The following is a 17,641-nucleotide window of genomic DNA, read 5'->3' as shown; positions in this document are numbered from 1 at the left end:
CCTGCCAGAGAGTTGGAGCCCAGGGACTCCAAGAAGGGGGCAAGTTCCTTTCTTCAACCACCTCCGAGGACCAACTAAGGAGAAGCCTGTGTGGACAGGTCTCTGGAACCAGGCCGGCTCCCTAGAGGGGACAGATCCATGCTTGTGCTCTCTGGGCACTGTCCTGGACTGGAAGGGCAGAACATGGGACGCCTCCTGTGACTCGAGACCCTGGGCAGTGCCAGCCAGCCACCTAAAAGTAAGGGAATAGTCCTGGGCTATGGTTCCCACCTTGACCCGCTAGCTACCAACAACGACCTATAAACATCGCTTGGCTGCCCCAAGCTTCATGCCCTGTGCCGCTGCTTCTTGGACCGCACCATGTGTGGCCCCCAGTTCACCAGCTCCCCAACCCAGCGCCAAATCACTGCCTGAGGAAGCTCTTAGAAGCCTGGCTCAATGCTGTTGAGCCCCTTTAACCGAACTAAAGGTATTTCAATTGGTACTGTAGCCCTTTGCTACCTTAATGGGGCTACAGTGGCACATGAGTGCCCTCTCCTCAGTGCTGGCTATTGGGTCTGGATTTCCCCAGATCCAGGATCTAGCAAAACATCTCTCCCCAGATCTCTGATATCGATTTGCACCCTTCATTTAGTTCTTGCACCTTCGCCCCGCTAAGGAGCCAGAATTGGGACAAGAGGCAAGACGCTTATCCCTGTGAGCACTTCAGCAGCTGATCAGGAGCACTGGGAACTCTCTTGTTAAAAGAAAATATGGAACTAATTCAGTACAGTTTTTTGCTTTAAAAGGTGGACACCTTTCATACTTTGCTTGCAACTTTATTGGAAAATCTCCTACTTTCTGAGACAACTGTGTATGTGGGGTAGGAGATTGGGGTGAGAAACTTTCACCCGCCCCCTTTCCCCATCCTCCATGTCACTGGTGGGATCCCACAGTAAAAAAGTGTCCAATCCAGCACCGCCCGTCCTTACCGTTTGTAAAGAAAATCTCACTGAACTTTGCAACTTAAATTCTTGCCTATGTGCGACCTGTCTCCAAACCCAGAGTACTCCTTTGATCCAAAGTCTGCAGTGTCTGTATTTTTCTATTCTGGTGAAGGTTGCATTTTTTTATCAGTTGTGTGCATTTGATCGCTTAATTCAGGTTTTGTATTTTTGTAGGACCTTGAATGGACAGTGCTTTTATTTTGGTACCACAGTCCTATTACTGATGTGGATCGTTCTGTGCCAGCTCACATCCCTACTGGAGAGTACAGCCTGCTCTCGGCCTGCGCTACCAAAAGAAACCAAGGAGGGGTGCATGTCTGATTGGGATCACTGCTGGTTTAATAGTAGTGTGGAGCTGAGTAGACGTGTCAGGGCCCGGTTTATGGAAAAGTGCACAGACATCCCGCAAAGGCCACGCGCCGAAAACCACTCTGCATGCAGAAGTTTTTCTGCATGCTCTGGGTATTCATGGAATTGTTTGCGCAAAGTAACTACATATGCAAGTCGCGGCCACAAGGCCCCCAACACGCTCAAACTCAAAGCAAAAACAGCCAGAACAGCTACCTTTGCATGCTCCCCCGGTGCCAATACATGCACCCTTCAAACAGTGCGTGGATTCCCCCGTAAGCAGTCCTGCATCTTGGGGACACGGCGCGGGGTCGCCGTGACTGTTACCAGCACCCCAAAAAAATGCTTACGATTTATCATAACTCGAGTTAAACTAAGAAAATGTGCATGCAAGTCCCCATAAACTGTTCCTGCACCCCGCTACACTGCGTATGCGCACCCATACGTTAGATCGGAACCTCGGCTGCGTACATGCACCCCTAAATCCGACACCCAATCTTATCTCTGCACAGTGACTCCTATGCGCAAGTGTCTGTACGCCTGCCTTCGGGTGGCGGATACTATGAGGGCTTTGCGTTGCCATTTGCCTGCAGACAGGTTGCTCCCTCGGATCCATGAATACTTATCATTCCACGCAATAGTGGGCGTGCAATGTGCCTGCGGGTCGTCCCTCCTAACGCCCACATTTTCCCTTATTCTTCCTAATTTTCTGATTTCCACCCCCCTACCCTGCCCTCTGCACAAGCCACGCCCACGCTCTGCGTGGTGTCTCGCACAAGGCACTCAGCCTCTCGGAGTGACATGCCGAGCCTGCGCAGAGTCCACGCAAAAGTATGAAAAAGTGCAGCGCAGTCGATTCCATGAATCGACAAACAGGATTTTGCGCGCAAAGTCCCTATATCGCGCGCAGATACTTCCACAAATCAGGCCCTCAGTCACTACTCATCCCTGTACTACTGCAGATCTGGAGACATTTCGTCGCAGGTCCAGCGAAACCTACATTCACAGATAGCACCCTAGAAATCAACAATAAAATGGGCATCTTATAATAACAGTCCCAGCGCCTCCCAACCCCACCCACATACACGTCTGTTCTTCAACCACCCTTTATATGGAGACGATCTGTTCTTCCCAGGCTCTTGGAGCAGAAGATCTGGGTCTCGGCTTCCCCACTTGCTCGGATTGTGTAATCCTGGGCATTTTAATGTATTTTCCCTGTGCCTCGCCTTATCTGCCCAACATATGAGCGCTTAGAAACAAGATATCCGTGTGATTGGACATACACAATCAAACAAATACACTTATGGGGTGCCCAGTAGCACGACAACCAAACCACCCGAGGAAGCCACCACGACAATGCGTGTGTCGCTGTGAACCTTCCAACACACATCACTTTTAAGACTGAAATGCTCCTACATTCAAAGTGCACTCATCCACCAACGCATGACGCGTAAAGGTGCTTAGTGAGCTGTCAGATTAGTCAGTACACGGCACTCACCGGACGCCCGACGTCTCCCCCGGGGCTCACAGCTGGGGTGGGCTCGGGGCACTTCACCCCCCAAGCCAGGAACAGCAGCAGGGGCAGCGTGGGGCTCCAGGTGGGCGGCATCTCCTGGCAGCTTCACAGACTGGGCAGCCCCCGGGGATAGGTACAGGGGGTACCACGAGAGTCTCTGCCGCTCCCTGAGTGGTTAAGCGCCCAGCAGGGGCACCGGGGAGAGGGTGGGGGTGGGACTAGGAGAGGGGGCGATGGTGCAGGAAGAGTGCGAGAGAGTGCCAGTACAGAAGCTGTGGGAAAGGTACTGGCTCGGCAGTGTGCACGAGCCCGGGCTACTGGAGCTGTACAGAAGGGCAAAGATGCTGTAGAGGGGTATAGAAACCTTACAAGGGCATAGGCGATGTGGTGGCTACTGGATCAGAGGAGGGCAGGGCTGGAGAAGCACTGGTTATGGCCAGAGGGGCCGTATAGAGAGGTAAGGTACGGAGCCCGTGCAGAGGTGCAGGGCCCTGGAAGCGCGCACGGCCTGCGCAGGAGATTGCAGAGTGCTGCGGTGGGGGGAGGCCCAGGGAAGTTCGGGAGTTGCAGAAGAGCCGTGGAGGGGTTTGGGACAGCCTTTGGGGTGCAGCAGAGCCGTGGGGGGTTCAGGGGCGGTCTTTGGGGTGCAGCAGAGCCGTGGAGGGGTTCAGGAGCGATATTTGGGGTGCAGCAGGCCCGTGACGCTCACCCTCACAGCTGCTCCACAGGAAGTGAAGCCTCACCCCCCTTCTCCTCGTTTTGGCTTCGGTGCCAGGGCTCATTAAACTCCAAAGACCCTCCAGGCGGAGCAGCGGGTAGCAATTAAAGGGGGGAGGGGGGTGGAGAGGGGGGGCGCCGATCTGATCGGCCGGAGTTGCACGAAGCCTGAGAAAGGATGAAGCGTCCAGAGGAAGGGCGGGGGCTGAAAGGGGGAGCGGGGTAAAGGCAGGGATGTGCGAGTGGCAGGCGACAGCCGTAGCGGGGACAGCACACAGCTTCGCCCCCCATAGTTGTAGGCATCCAGCACCTAGCTCGTCATACTCTTCAGCCACTCATCAACCCCAAAACACCTGCTCCACCACCCAAGGAGGAGAATAGACACCCAACCCCACATTACTTACTCCATCAGAATTAGAACACCCACAGAGCACTTTAGAATAGAACGATGGGAGTAATTTTAGGGGGGTGTTAGGGAGAATTCTCATTCTATGGCTAATTGCCCTCACCTAGTGAGTCCCTCAGCAGCTTTGCTGGATTTCTGGGGTTTATTTTTTCCACTGGGTAAGAGTGTGAGCTTTTCCCCCACTCTTACCCATGTTTTGCCATGTGTATTTCATCTGTTTTTGCGATTGTGGACTCTGGAATACACCACTTCAGTAGCCCCCTTCTTTTGTGTGTTACACAGCACCTTCAGTGCAGTGACACAGGGTTGTCTTTTAGCCTTCACACCGACTCCATTTCTGGGGCTGACTACCGTCCCCCAGAAAAGGGTAAAGTTGCCATTAACTTTACTTAGTCATTTAACCACAGATCCAGTACACCCCATCTTACATGGAGTACTGGAAAGGGTTAATCCTTAGCCCTTTTATCTGTACCTCCTAGAGCATTGTTTCGCTCCCTTAACATTAAGACTTGGCTGGTGGCAGTGGTATCTACCCTAACTTTTCTACCGCATTTATACTATATAAAGGTGGTACTGTTTTAGGCTATTATATTAGCCTCGAACATGAACTCGCTTGACCAAATACTCTTTCTTTTGGATCCGGTCGGGTTTACTCGCCATTTCTTTTTGTTAAAGTCCTTTTTGTGTTTTACTTTGCGCAGCAAACCAGGTTTGCCTTCTTTGTTCACTGTCTTTTGGTGGGCTTCTGCCAAGAAGCCCTCCTCGAGGCACCTGGGTGTCTAGGTGGGCTGAATGTGAGGGAGGGGTGTAGTCACCCCCTGCACAGGGTATCCTAGGAAACCCAAGTTGCACTTTGCCATGATTGGCTGAGGTGGTTGTCCGGGCAGGACAACCCCCCTGTTGCGTGATTGACAGCCAGGCTGTGTGAATGGGGGATTTTCGCATAAAAGACAGGACTCTTGGGCTAGAAGTCAAAGTCACCACTGGAACTACAAGGAACCGAAGAGAAGCAGAGAAGAAGACGGCTGCTGCAACTACCCCGTCCCGGTGAAGCCCTGTTGCAGTCCTGAGCTATCTACCCTTCGACGACCAGAGAAGACCAGTCCGGAGTCTTCTTCCCTTGAGCCTGGTGGGGTCAACCAGCTCATCTTCCACAGCCAGAGGATCCTCTTCTTAGTCAAAATCGCTGCACCATGTTATAGTGGTCCGGAAAGCCACCTGAAGAGCCTCTCCTGTTTTTAAGGAGCGCACCTTTTATTCACCGTCGCTGCTGCTGGCTTCCTCCCTGTGTGGTGCAGACCCCTCCCGATGTCCTACTTCTTGCCGAAGCTCCAGGAACGTGGGTCTGCAGGAAACTACCAGGAACAACTGCTGTGGCACTAGCTTCTTCCTTAAATAAGGTACTGTGTTCTGCTTTGAGGAGATAGGGTGAATCCCTTTTCTCCTGCTCCAAGGCTTGCCCTTGTCTTGCCTCCTTCTTATAACTTTTGCTTCCTCTGTTGACAATATCTAAGTACTCCTGGCAACGTTGAATCTTGAACTGTCCGACTGTGTGATCCTCCACAATAAGAACCCGGTTCAACTTGACACTGGCTCTGGCCTATTGACTCTTGTATTTCTGTCAATGAGTGTTCTCTGGTTCTGTCTGCCCTGACAAAAGTATTGCCTATGATTTTTGCCCCCAACTCTCTCGGGTTAACTCAGGTGCTAAGTGTGTTTTTGCCCCAGTAACATTTCTGGCCGCGGATACGCATATCTTTAGTAACAGCGAACTGTCATTACTGTCAAAAAGTGACCGCATATGTATTCCCGGTAACGTCTTTTGTTTCACAACACCGGTCCGTTGAAACATAGGGTACTTACCTCGAGTTATACTGGACCAAGTGAATTGGTTGGTTGTAGTGTATTTTACGTGTGGTTTTGAATTAATAGAAGTGTTGTGTTTTATAACAGATGGTTTAAAAATAAATGTACTTATATTTTTTACCTGAAACCACGAGTCAGTGTTTGCTTGAGTCACAGTAATTGTGGTCCCTTCGTGTAATCTCTGCTACTGCTCATATACTCTAGAGATAAGCCTGGCTGCTCCGCCACTGCTACCACTTTAACATAGTAGTACAGGCTTGTACCAAAGGTAAAACTTGTATTGCCACCTGTAGTCTTAATCGTGTGTAGTGGTCCCTAAGGGCACTGCACAGGATTCTGTCTAACAGGGGGGACAGGGGTGTTTGTCCCCCCCAACTTTCATTGCACACCATTTTGTCCCCATTCATTTGGCTGGGGCACCTTTTCTTCAGGTGTCATGTCCCCCCCAACATTTTCAGCAAAGTTACTCCACTGAATAGAACAGCTAGTGTGTCGCACGATCCTAAACCCCAACCCCACAATACTTACGGTATCAGAATTAGAACACTTACAGAGCAGGGGGCGTGTTGCACCAAAACCTAAACCCCTACCAGGCGTAGCCCTTTCACTCATCTTGATGGGATTGTGAAGGGTAGCCAGCGCCACACTTGGACAGAATTTGAATGTTAGCATGTTAAACATCATATAACCCACTAACCATAAAATAAACTCAGCATTTCAGCAGACTTATCTCACTCAAAAATCCCACACAACCATCTCTCGCACAGCAACCCGCACGCACTTCACAACACTGCAACAAGACATAAGTCATACCAACAGCACACGAGGACTGACATCGATCCGATTGTTAGGGAGAATTCTCATTCTATGGCTTATTTCCCTTACCTATAGAGTCCCCCAGCAGCTTTGCTGGATTTGAAGGGTTTGTTTCTTTCTCCTGATAAGAGTGAGACTCATTTTCCCACTCTTAGGCCTTTTTGCTATGTGTGTTCTAGGCTATTTTTTGTGTTTGATGTCTATGGGATTCTCTCAACCCCATAGGAACCATCTTTATTCACATGTGTGACACAGGGGTGTCGTAGCGACCCCCAAACATAGACTCCATACCCTGGGACTGACTACTGTCTCCCAGAGCATGTAAAGTCCCCATTGACTTTACTAGTCAAATCCTATTAACTAAACCAGTACAACCCATCTTACTATGGAGGTACTGGAAAGGGTTAATAATTTTTCCCTTATGTTCATTTTCGAGAGGGTACCGTACAGTCCCTCTCTCAAAAGTTTCTGGCTGGTGGCAGTGGTTACTACCATAAATATTCGACCGCAAATATTTTCCTATGGGATTTTCCCATTTTTCGAGGCTACCACTTTTTCTGACAGCCTCTAACATACCGCAGGTGAATTTTAATATTAACTTTACTCCGGTACGTTTTATTTGCCAGAACTTTAACATAACTTCTTTCTCGTGTCTTTCTCTAAACTCCTAACCCAGGTCGGGGATCCTTTGTTCGTCCTTTTGGCGGGCTTCTGCCAAGAAGCCCTCCTTTCGGCGCCACTGAGTCTGTGGTGGGTCCATTGTGTGGGAGGGGGAGTGGGACCCCTGGACAGGGTTGCCTCAGAAACCCATGTCGCACTCTATCCTGATAGGCTGGAGGGTCTCCCGCCAAGATGACCATTCCACTGTGTGAGTGACAGCTAAGCTGTATGAATGGGGATCTTTTTGCATAAAAGCAGGGTCCTGAGGACTGGAAGAGCAAGACGTCGCCACTGGAACTAAGAAGCCGAAGAGGAGAGAAACCAAAGACATCTGCAATGACTGAACCACCGGTGAATCCCTGCTGCAGCGTCTCAACACTTTTCTCCACACGACAAGAGAAGATCTTCATCGGGAAGAGCCTTCTTCCCTTGAGCTGGTGGGGCCAACCAGTTTGCCAATCGCCTTCCCAGACCTGCCTTGGTCGAATCTCCCGTACCCTGTACTCGGAGGCCAGATAGCCAGGCACCAGTCCACCCGGACCGCGATTTAAAGGAGCGTACCTTTTATTCGTCGGGCAGCACCGCAGCTAGTTTCATCCCTGGGAAGTGCAGTAACTCGAACCTTCCTCCACGATGAGAGCCTCTCTTCCTCTGCTGGATCACCCGAACTGCAGGAACTACCAGGAACAACGGCCACCACAGGAGCCACTTCTTCATTTAAAGGTACATTGCTCCGCCAGGCCGCCCTTTCTTCGCGGTAGCACTAAAGGTGTTTTAAATCCTATACCTACCTGTTGGGTTGGCCGCCCCTCTCTCTTAACCTTGTCTTTTCAACTTCTGCATCCACCTTTTCAAAATCGTTAACCAAAGACTTGACTGCAGCTACAAGAACATTTTGCTCATGGGCCCTTGCCCTGTACCACTAACTCTGGCACAGGCCTATTGACTCTGGCTACATTTGTTAGATCTGCCTTCTTTAGATTGATTCTCAACTAGAACTGTGTTGGTGCACCTACCTCCTATAACTACCCTTTACTACTCCTTTCTAAACCTTGTGAAATGCCATTTTGCTCAGTTTTCATTTAAGTATTGCCTATACTGATGCACTGTCTTGCTTAAACTGGTTGACAAACTTATGGGACGTGTTGCTAGGGTGTGTAAGAAACTATTTCTATATAACTTGTGCTTTCCCTCCCTTGTTAGAAATTCATAGAGGATCCCTTGTGGGTGGTTTTCACTGTGCCATTTTGCTCAGTTTTCACTCTGGTTCACTTGGTCTACAATTTAACTTGGGAGTGTGTATATTTTTCCTTTGACTTCATTTAACTTGCTTGATGACTGTGATATATGTGTTTTATTGGAAGTGTATAAAATAAATATATATCTACTTTTTAATAAAAAGATTTGGTCAGTGTTTCGTTGTGCCATAGTACTGTAGGCCAATTGTTTAAACCCTGAATACTGCTCATCTCCCTCTTGAGATAAGTCTGACTGTTTAGCCACAGCTACCAACTAAATCTGTGTGGTACAGACTGATACCAAAGGGGATTTATTGCTCTCACCTGTAGTCTTAATCTTCGGTAGTGCTCCCCAAGGGAACTGCACAGGATTCTGCCTAACACCGATAGCGGCACCAAAGCTCATCACCCTGTGTAAACCGAGTTGAAGCTGCCAACAGAACACCACTCCTCTCGCTATCCTACTCCCTCTTCACCTTACTAACCCATCCCACCTTCTTGTTCGCAGTTCCGCCAGAGCGCCTGCGGACCAACTCTGTTGGTGACGGTGCGCGGTACAAATACCTTTAACATTTAACATCATACTCATCACGCCTTTTATTTTCAAGAGCTGTTTGTCGGCCAGGGCAGTGATGGAGTTGTGCGCAGGTTATAGTGCAGTGCTTGAGGGAGCAGTGTGTGGGTCAGGGAATGCAGTGCTAGCGAGAGCTCTGTGAAGATCAGTGTAGTGCTTGAGAGAGACGTTTTTGGATCAGTGCAGTGCAGGCAAACGTTGTGCTTGACCTATATGCAATGCTGGTGCTGTTTGGACGGGCTGCGTGAGTGTCAGTGCAGTGCCGGTGCTGTTTGGACAGGCTGCGTTGGGGGTTCAGTGCTGGTGCTTTTTGGGCAGGCTGCGCACGTGACGTGTCAGTGCAGTGCCGGTGCTGTTTGGACAGGCTGCGTGCATGTCAGTGCAGTGCCAGTGCTGTTTGGATGGGCTGCGTTGGTGGGTCAGTGCTGGTGCTGTTTGGGCGGGCTGCGCACGTGTACATGTCAGTGCAGTGCCGGTGCTGTTTGGATAGACTGTGTGCGTGTCAGTGCAGTGCCGGTGCTGTTTGGACGGGCTGCGTGCATGTCAGTGCAGTGCCAGGGCTGTTTGGATGGGCTGCGCGTGTGTAAGTGCAGTGCTGGTGCTGTTTGGACGTGCTGCGTGTGTGTCAGTGCAGTGCTGGTGCTGTTTGGACAGGCGGCGCACGTGTCAGTGCAGTGCCAGTGCTGTTTGGACAGGCGTGCGTATGAGTGAGTGCCAGTGATGTTTGGACAGCCTGCGTGCGTGTCATTGAGTGTCGGTGCTGTTTGGACCGGCTGCGTGCTTGTCGGTGCAGTGCCGGTGCTGTTTGGACCGGCTGCGTGCTTGTCGGTGCAGTGCCGGTGCTGTTTGGACGGGCTGAGTGCGTTTCATTGAGTGCCGGTGCTGTTTGGATGGGCTGCGTGCGTGTCAGTGCAGTGCCAGTGCTGTTTGGACGGGCTGCGTGCATGTCAGTGCACTGCCAATGCTGTTTGAATGGGCTGCGCTCAAGTCAGTGCAGTGCCAGTGCTGTTTGGACGGGCTGCGTTGGGGGGGTCAGTGCTGGTGCTTTTTGGGCGGGCTGCGCACGTGTACGTGTCAGTGCAGTGCCGGTGCTGTTTGGACGGGCTGTGTGCGTGTCAGTTCAGTGCTGGTGCTGTTTGGATGGGCTGCGCATGTGTAAGTGAAGTGCTGGTGCTGTTTGGACAGGCGGCGCACGTGTCAGTGCAGTGCCAGTGCTGTTTGGACAGGCGTGCGTGTCAGTGAGTGCCGGTGATGTTTGGACGGGCTGCGTGCGTGTCATTGAGTGTCGGTGCTGTTTGGACCGGCTGCATGCTTGTCGGTGCAGTGCCGGTGCTGTTTGGACGGGCTGCGTGCGTTTCATTGAGTGCCGGTGCTGTTTGGACGGGCTGCGTGCGTGTCAGTGCAGTGCCAGTGCTGTTTGGACGGGCTGCGTGCATGTCAGTGCACTGCCAATGCTGTTTGAATGGGCTGCGCGCAAGTCAGTGCAGTGCCAGTGCTGTTTGGACAGGCGTGGGTGTCAGTGAGTGCCGATGATGCTTGGACGAGCTGCGTGCGTGCCAGTGCAGTGCCGGTGCTGTTTGGACGGGCTGTGTGCGAGTCAGTGCAGTGCCGGTGCTGTTTGGACGGGCTGCGTGCATGTCAGTGCAGTGACAGGGCTGTTTGGATGGGCTGCGTGTGTGTAAGTGCAGTGCTGGTGCTGTTTGGACGTGCTGCGTGTGTGTCAGTGCAGTGCTGGTGCTGTTTGGACAGGCGGCACACGTGTCAGTGCAGTGCCAGTGCTGTTTGGACAGGCGTGCGTGTCAGTGAGTGCCGATGATGTTTGGACGGGCTGCGTGCGTGTCATTGAGTGTCGGTGCTGTTTGGATGGTCTGCGTGCCTGTCAGTGCCAGTGCTGTTTGGACGGGCTGAGTGCATGTCAGTGCACTGCCAATGCTGTTTGAACGGGCTGCGCGCACATCAGTGCAGGGCCAGTGCTGTTTGGACAGGCGTGGATGTCAGTGAATGCTGGTGATGTTTGGACGGGCTGCGTGCATGTAAGTGCTGTTTGGACAGGCTGCGTGCGTGTCAGTGCAGTGCCGGTGCTGTTTGGACGGGCTGCGTGCGTGTCAGTGCACTGCCAGTCCTGTTTGAACGGGCTGCGCGCGAGTCAGTGCAGTGCCAGTGCTGTTGGGACAGGCGTGGGTGTCAGTGAGTGCCAGTGATGTTTGGACGGGCTGCGTGCGTGTCAGTGCAGTGCCGGTGCTGTTTGGATGGGCTGCGTTGGTGGGTCAGTGCCGGTGCTGTTTGGGCGGGCTGCGCACCTGTACATGTCAGTGCAGTGCCGATGCTGTTTGGACGGGCTGTGTGCGTGTCAGTGCAGTGCCGGTGCTGTTTGGACGGGCTGCGTGCATGTCAGTGCAGTGCCAGGGCTGTTTGGATGGGCTGCGTTGGTGGGTCAGTGTCGGTGCTGTTTGGGCGGGCTGCGCACGTGTACATGTCAGTGCAGTGCCGGTGCTGTTTGGACGGGCTGTGTGCGTGTCAGTGCAGTGCCAGGGCTGTTTGGATGGGCTGCGCATGTGTAAGTGCAGTGCTGGTGCTGTTTGGACGTGCTGCGTGTGTGTCAGTGCAGTGCCTGTGCTGTTTGGACCGGCGTGCGTGTCAGTGAGTGCCGGTGATGTTTGGACGGGCTGCGTGTGTGTCATTGAGTGTCGGTGCTGTTTGGACCGGCTGCGTGCTTGTCAGTGCAGTGCCGGTGCTGTTTGGACGGGCTGCGTGCGTTTCATTGAGTGCCGGTGCGGTTTGGGCAGGCTGCGTGCGTGTCAGTGCAGTGCCAGTGCTGTTTGGACGGGCTGCGTGCATGTCAGTGCACTGCCAATGCTGTTTGAACGGGCTGCGTGCGAGTCAGTGCAGTGCCAGTGCTGTTTGGACAGGCGTGGGTGTCAGTGAGTGCTGGTGATGTTTGGACGGGCTGTGTGCATGTCAGTGCTGTTTGGACAGGCTGCGTGCGTGTCAGTGCAGTGCTGGTGCTGTTTGGACGGGCTGCGTGCGTGTCAGTGCACTGCCACTGCTGTTTGAACGGGCTGCACGCGAGTCAGTGCAATGCCAGTGCTGTTGGGACAGGCGTGGGTGTCAGTGAGTGCAGGTGATGTTTGGACGCGCTGCGTGCGTGTCAGTGCAGTGCCGGTGCTGTTTGAACGGGCTGCGCGTGAGTCAGTGCAGTGCCAGTGCTGTTGGGACAGGCGTGGGTGTCAGTGAGTGCCTGTGATGTTTGGACGGGCTCCGTGCGTGTCAGTGCAGTGCCGGTGCTGTTTGGATGGGCTGCGTTGGTGGGTCAGTGCCGGTGCTGTTTGGGCGGGCTGTGTGCGTGTCAGTGCAGTGCCGGTTCTGTTTGGACGGGCGTGGGTGTCAGTGAGTGCAGGTGATGTTTGGACGCGCTGCGTGCGTGTCAGTGCAGTGCCGGTTCTGTTTGGACGGGCTGAGTGCGTGTCAGTGCAGTGCTGGTGCTGTTTGGACCTGCTGCGTGCGTGTCATTGAGTGCCGGTGCTGTTTGGACGGGCTGCGTGCATGTCAGTGCTGTTTGGACAGGCTGCGTGCGTGTCAGTGCAGTGTCGGTGCTGTTTGGACGGGCTGCGTGCGTGTCAGTGCAGTGCCGGTGCTGTTTGGACGGGCTGCGTGAGTGCCGGTGCTGTTTGGACGGGCTGCGTACAGTGAGCGGCAGTGCTGTTTGGCCGGGCTGCGTGCGTGTCAGTGAAGTGCTGATGCTGTTTGGACCTGCTGCGTGCGTGTCATTGAGTGCCGGTGCTGTTTGGACGGGCTGCGTGCATGTCAGTGCTGTTTGGACAGGCTGCGTGCGTGTCAGTGAAGTGCTGATGCTGTTTGGACGGGCTGCGCGCGTCAGTGCAGTGCCTGTGCTGTTTGGCCGGGCTACGCGCGTGTCAGTGCAGTGCCTGTGCTGTTTGGCCGGGCTACGCGCGTGTCAGTGCAGTGCCTGTGCTGTTTGGACGGGCTGCGTGCGTGTCAGTGCAGTGCTGGGCACACGGCTTAGCCCTTGATCATCTTCTTGTCAATGTCTGACACACACGGATAACAGCAGTGCGTGACCTGCCTGAAACCCACATCCTGGCCCTGTCCACTATCCCAGGCCCCCACCGCTCCCCCGGTCTCCCTCATAAACTGCCAGCTGGGAGATCCTGCAAACACCGCCCTCCGGGAACAAAAAGGCTTTTCCCACAACAGAAAGGAATGTCTTCCGTGCTTCCCCCCAGGGCGAGATATCCAGAGATGGAGAGAGAATCAAGGAGTTGCAGACCGGATTTCAATGCACATTGTTTGTCTTCCTTGTGTTCATTCTGCCTGTGCCCCTTGCATATCCGCTGACTCAGCATCTGCCGAGCTGTGCATTCAGTAATTCATCCTTCTATCCACGTCCTCGCGCCCTGTTACTGTTTGTCGCAGGGCGGGGGAGGTTGTGGTATTTTTTGAAATGACGCAGATCAATAAACATACACATAGCTGCAACAGCCCAAACGAGGCCCCTCGATCCTGAAGGACAGTCTTGACGAAATAGCCTTTGGAAAACGTCTTAGGGGTATTAATAACGAGTATAGAAACTGGGTATGTTCTCACAGACACTTAGGGGGTATTCATGGAAAAAATGTGCACCGAATTTTGCGGCGCAAGCTGGCACAAGCGTGAAAAAGCTAGCGCACGCGTGCGATTCATGGAAGGCCCTGCACGTGTTTTTCCCGGGATGTGCGCCAATTCCACGCTTACCTTACACGTCACTGCGACTTTCAATACGCGTGCACGACAGAAACAGGGAAAGCACACAACTACTCGGACACACGTAAAAAGGGGGCGGAACACGGGGAATGGGGAACAACGTGTGAAAATGTAGGCGTAACGTGGGAAGTACCACTGGGAAACACACGCAACGCCCACACGCAAGTGAACAACTCTATTCATGGAATCGAATAGGGAAAACCCGCGCACGTCAAAACACACGCACACGCACAAATACGTCTGCCACACGAAAGCAGGCGGAAGCGCCCCCGCGCAGCATATAAGTGCACGCAAACTACAAACAAGCATATACAGCTACGATGAATGTTCCATTCATCGCAGAAGTGATAGCGGGACACCGCAGGAGGAGGAGAATAGCCAGGCCCTGCATTTATTTGCCCAGGACCAGCCTTTTTGGGATGCCTGATGACGAGGTCTATGGCAGGTATAGGTTTCCACCTCATATCATTCTAGAGCTTGTCCCTGAGTGGAAGGATGAACTCACAACACCCACCCTGTGCTCCCAAGCATTGAGCCCCTTGGAGAAGGTGCTCAATGTACTGCATTTATTGGCCACTGGGTCATTTCAGTGGACAACTGCCATAGTGGGGGGTGTCTCACAGCCCACGCAGTCACGTTGACTACACCAGGTGTTGGCAATCATCACTGCGCGCCCCTTAATCCGCAGGCACATATACATGCCCAGAACACCCGCAGAAAGGCAGGCCGTGCGTGGTCCAGCACTTCTACAGGGTGTCACACTTCCCCAAAGTGCTCGGTGCCATAGATTGCACCCATGTGGCCCAACGTCCACCTAGGGCCACTGAAAACATCTACCGCAACCACAAGCACTGGCATTCCATCAACATGCAGGTTGTATGCAATGCCAAGGGAATCATCACCTCTGTCTATGCAAACTGTCCAGGGTCCACTCATGACAGTTTCATATACAGAATGTCCGCTCTGAGCCGGGCCCTGGAAGCTGGGAAGCATGGCGACATATGGATCATTGGTGAGCAGAAATGTCTGTGCACATGCATGCATGTCACCCACAGACAAATACACAAGCCCAACTAATGACAACCATCATCACCTCCCCAGGGGACAGTGCCTACCCTCTGAGCACCCACATGATGATGCCAATACAGAACCCCACCACGCCACCCCAGGTAAAATACAACACAGCCCATATTGCAACCAGGGCCATAGTGGAGCGCACATTCGGAGTGCTCAAGTCACGCTTCCTCTCCCTTGACCACTCTGGCGGGCAGCTACTATATGCACCCCCAGTAGTGTGCAGGATCATTGTGGCAGCATGTGTCCTGCACAATGTTGCAACACGGCAGGGCATACTGATGGACATGGTGGTGCCCCCACATGCCCAACCACATGCACAGGCACTGCGCATGGGAGGAGAAAGGGCATGTGGCGAGGCAGCCCGGACCCAGCTTGTGGCCACATTTTTTAGCTAAACTCCCACCCCTGCGGAGTGCACACAGGCCTGGCACATACCAGGTGACAATCGATGATGACAAAGAGACAGTCAACTGTCACAACCTTACCACCCTGAGAATGTTTCCACGGAAGTGCTACATTGTGTGCATCCACAGCTACTTAAACATAACTAATGCGGTGTGACCAAAAGGAACACATGCAAGGTGCATATCCCACCACCCCCTGCAAAACAGGGCATGAAAATCACTGGTATGTCACCCAAATCCTCCCAACTCCCATGACTCTCATCGGCCACACCATCACATGGCATGCAACAACAAAAGTGCAAACCAAATGCACAACAAATGACAAAATCGTCACAAAGTGCCACGTGATACATGGAAACAGGCCTGAGACAATTACACCTGACATGGAATCAGATGAAATGAGTGACCAACAACCTCCCAGACAAAAGTCATACACAAATGCATGCCACCAGCGGTACCATCAACAAAAGACAGAATGCCTGTTGGCATGCACATTGGCCAATCCAAATCCGCAAATACCAAAACCGTGTGGTGTGTGTGGGTCCCCTACAACACACTGCTCAGCACACAGTACAGTGCGCGTCCAATGAGTTGGGAATACACCTTGAGCATCATATAAAAAAGGACAAGCAACAACAATTACCCTGTGAGGCATGTACACGATCCGAAAATTGTAAGTTATCATGTGCTGCAGGGACACAGCATGGCAGAGAAGGCAATCTGTGTACACGTGTGGGCATGGATGTGTGGTTGTATGTGTGGTGGTGCGTTGTGTAAGTGTGTGTGTCAGTAGGGACATGCACTCAATACATGCATGTGAAATGAAGTGACCCTCAGTGTCCTGTACACATCAAATGTGAACATTGCCCTTGTGGACCGCCCAGTGTGATAGACCACACCAATCCCCTGACACCTGAAAAGTAAACCCAACACAGGAAAATCCATTGACCAGCAAAACACATCATATACATAGTACCCAACATTGACTAGGTCAGACAGTGACCAATCACCGTAGCCCAAGTGTACCAACTTGACATTGTCACCACATGGCCCCCTCCCATGATCAGTGTGGCTTTGACAGCTAAAGGGTGCAGGCTACCGTCTACAGCATGAAGTGCATCAAGCACATATACAGGCAAGTAATGAAAAATCATCACAATCAACTTTAAAAAAAGTACAGTTCAAAAATATACTCACCAAAATTGATTGCAGATATGCCGTGGAGAAAACATCCTTAATCCCCACTAGGGGTGTATACACAAGTAGGACTGCAGACTGGCCACAGATATGACGAAAGTCTAATGCCCCTGTGTAATTTGCTGTCACACCCAACCATCCTTGCAAGCCCATGGAAAAGGGAAGCAGGAGTGGCATATGTGTCAGGACCCCAAGCCACAAACACATACACGAGCCAAGCTTGTATGGGCCCAGCTGGAACACACAGTGGATGCTTTCAAAAGCCACAAAGCACCACACCGTCACATGAATGCACAATAGACAAACAATATAATAAAAAAAAATGGCCACATACGACCCAGGGTTTGGGGAGGCACCCAGGAGGGGGGAGGTACAGGGTGCACCTCAACACCAACATGCGATGATGTTGAGATTAAAAAAAAAGCAACTCCATGGGCTCAAAGCCTGCACGGCCCGACCTGTGTAGAGGATAAGTCGTCGTCCTACTCACCCTCTGGTTGTAAATCAGAAGGTGGACGTGGCACAGTTGCCTGGCCACGCCTATCCGCAGCTTGCCCCTCCACAGCAGCAAGCATGCAGGTCTGGTAAGCCTGGACCTGTGTGGCAATGGCACGTAGGTCAGCATGCAGCACCTCACGTGATACGCGTGCTTCCTCCTGCAGGGTAGCATGTGTAACATGAAGATCTGCCTGCATGGCTTCACATGACATCTGGAGTACCTCCCGGCCTGCACGTAGCTCAGCCGAGATGGTGTTCTCAAGCTGCTCCATCCTAACCTCTGACCGCTGCCTCTGGGACATGTTGAGCACACCCAGAGTAAATCTGAGGGATTGGTGTTCTTCCCTCAGGGCCTCCCTGTGTGCCTCTGCCTGAGCAGCAAATGCTTCACACAGAGACACCATTTCAGCCCGGCATGCCCTGCTTGAGGCTGCCATGCCCAGCCTGAGTGAACGGCACGTGGACTGCGTTGCCTGCAGCTGGAGCTCCACCTGCCTATCAGGGGGGAACATGGATTGGGCTGCACTTTCCATGCCTTGAGCAATCTTCTCAATAGCTGCCCCCTGTTCCGCTGAAC

General features: G+C 52.6%; 1 protein-coding gene across 2 annotated transcripts in view; it reads right to left on the bottom strand.

Moving 5' to 3' along the window:
• The window catches only part of LOC138498021 (latent-transforming growth factor beta-binding protein 4-like), a 743,452-nt gene that overhangs the window by 378,672 nt on the left and 347,139 nt on the right, over positions 1-17,641 (bottom strand). Inside the window, exon 1 of one of the 2 annotated variants that reach the window (XM_069621813.1) lies at positions 2,833-3,686. The exons of the other annotated variant lie outside the window; for it this stretch is intronic. Coding sequence (XP_069477914.1) covers positions 2,833-2,943 — 111 coding nt within the window. The 5' untranslated portion in view covers positions 2,944-3,686. Of the gene's footprint in view, positions 1-2,832; positions 3,687-17,641 lie in introns of those variants that run through there. 2 annotated transcript variants of the gene reach the window in all.

Source organism: Ambystoma mexicanum, chromosome 5q (assembly GCF_040938575.1).
Source record: "Ambystoma mexicanum isolate Mex_15411 chromosome 5q, UKY_AmexF1_1, whole genome shotgun sequence".
Taxonomy (NCBI): domain Eukaryota; kingdom Metazoa; phylum Chordata; class Amphibia; order Caudata; family Ambystomatidae; genus Ambystoma; species Ambystoma mexicanum.
The sequence above is the reverse complement of the archived record's forward strand: the minus strand, read 5'-3'. Positions and strand labels throughout refer to the sequence as shown.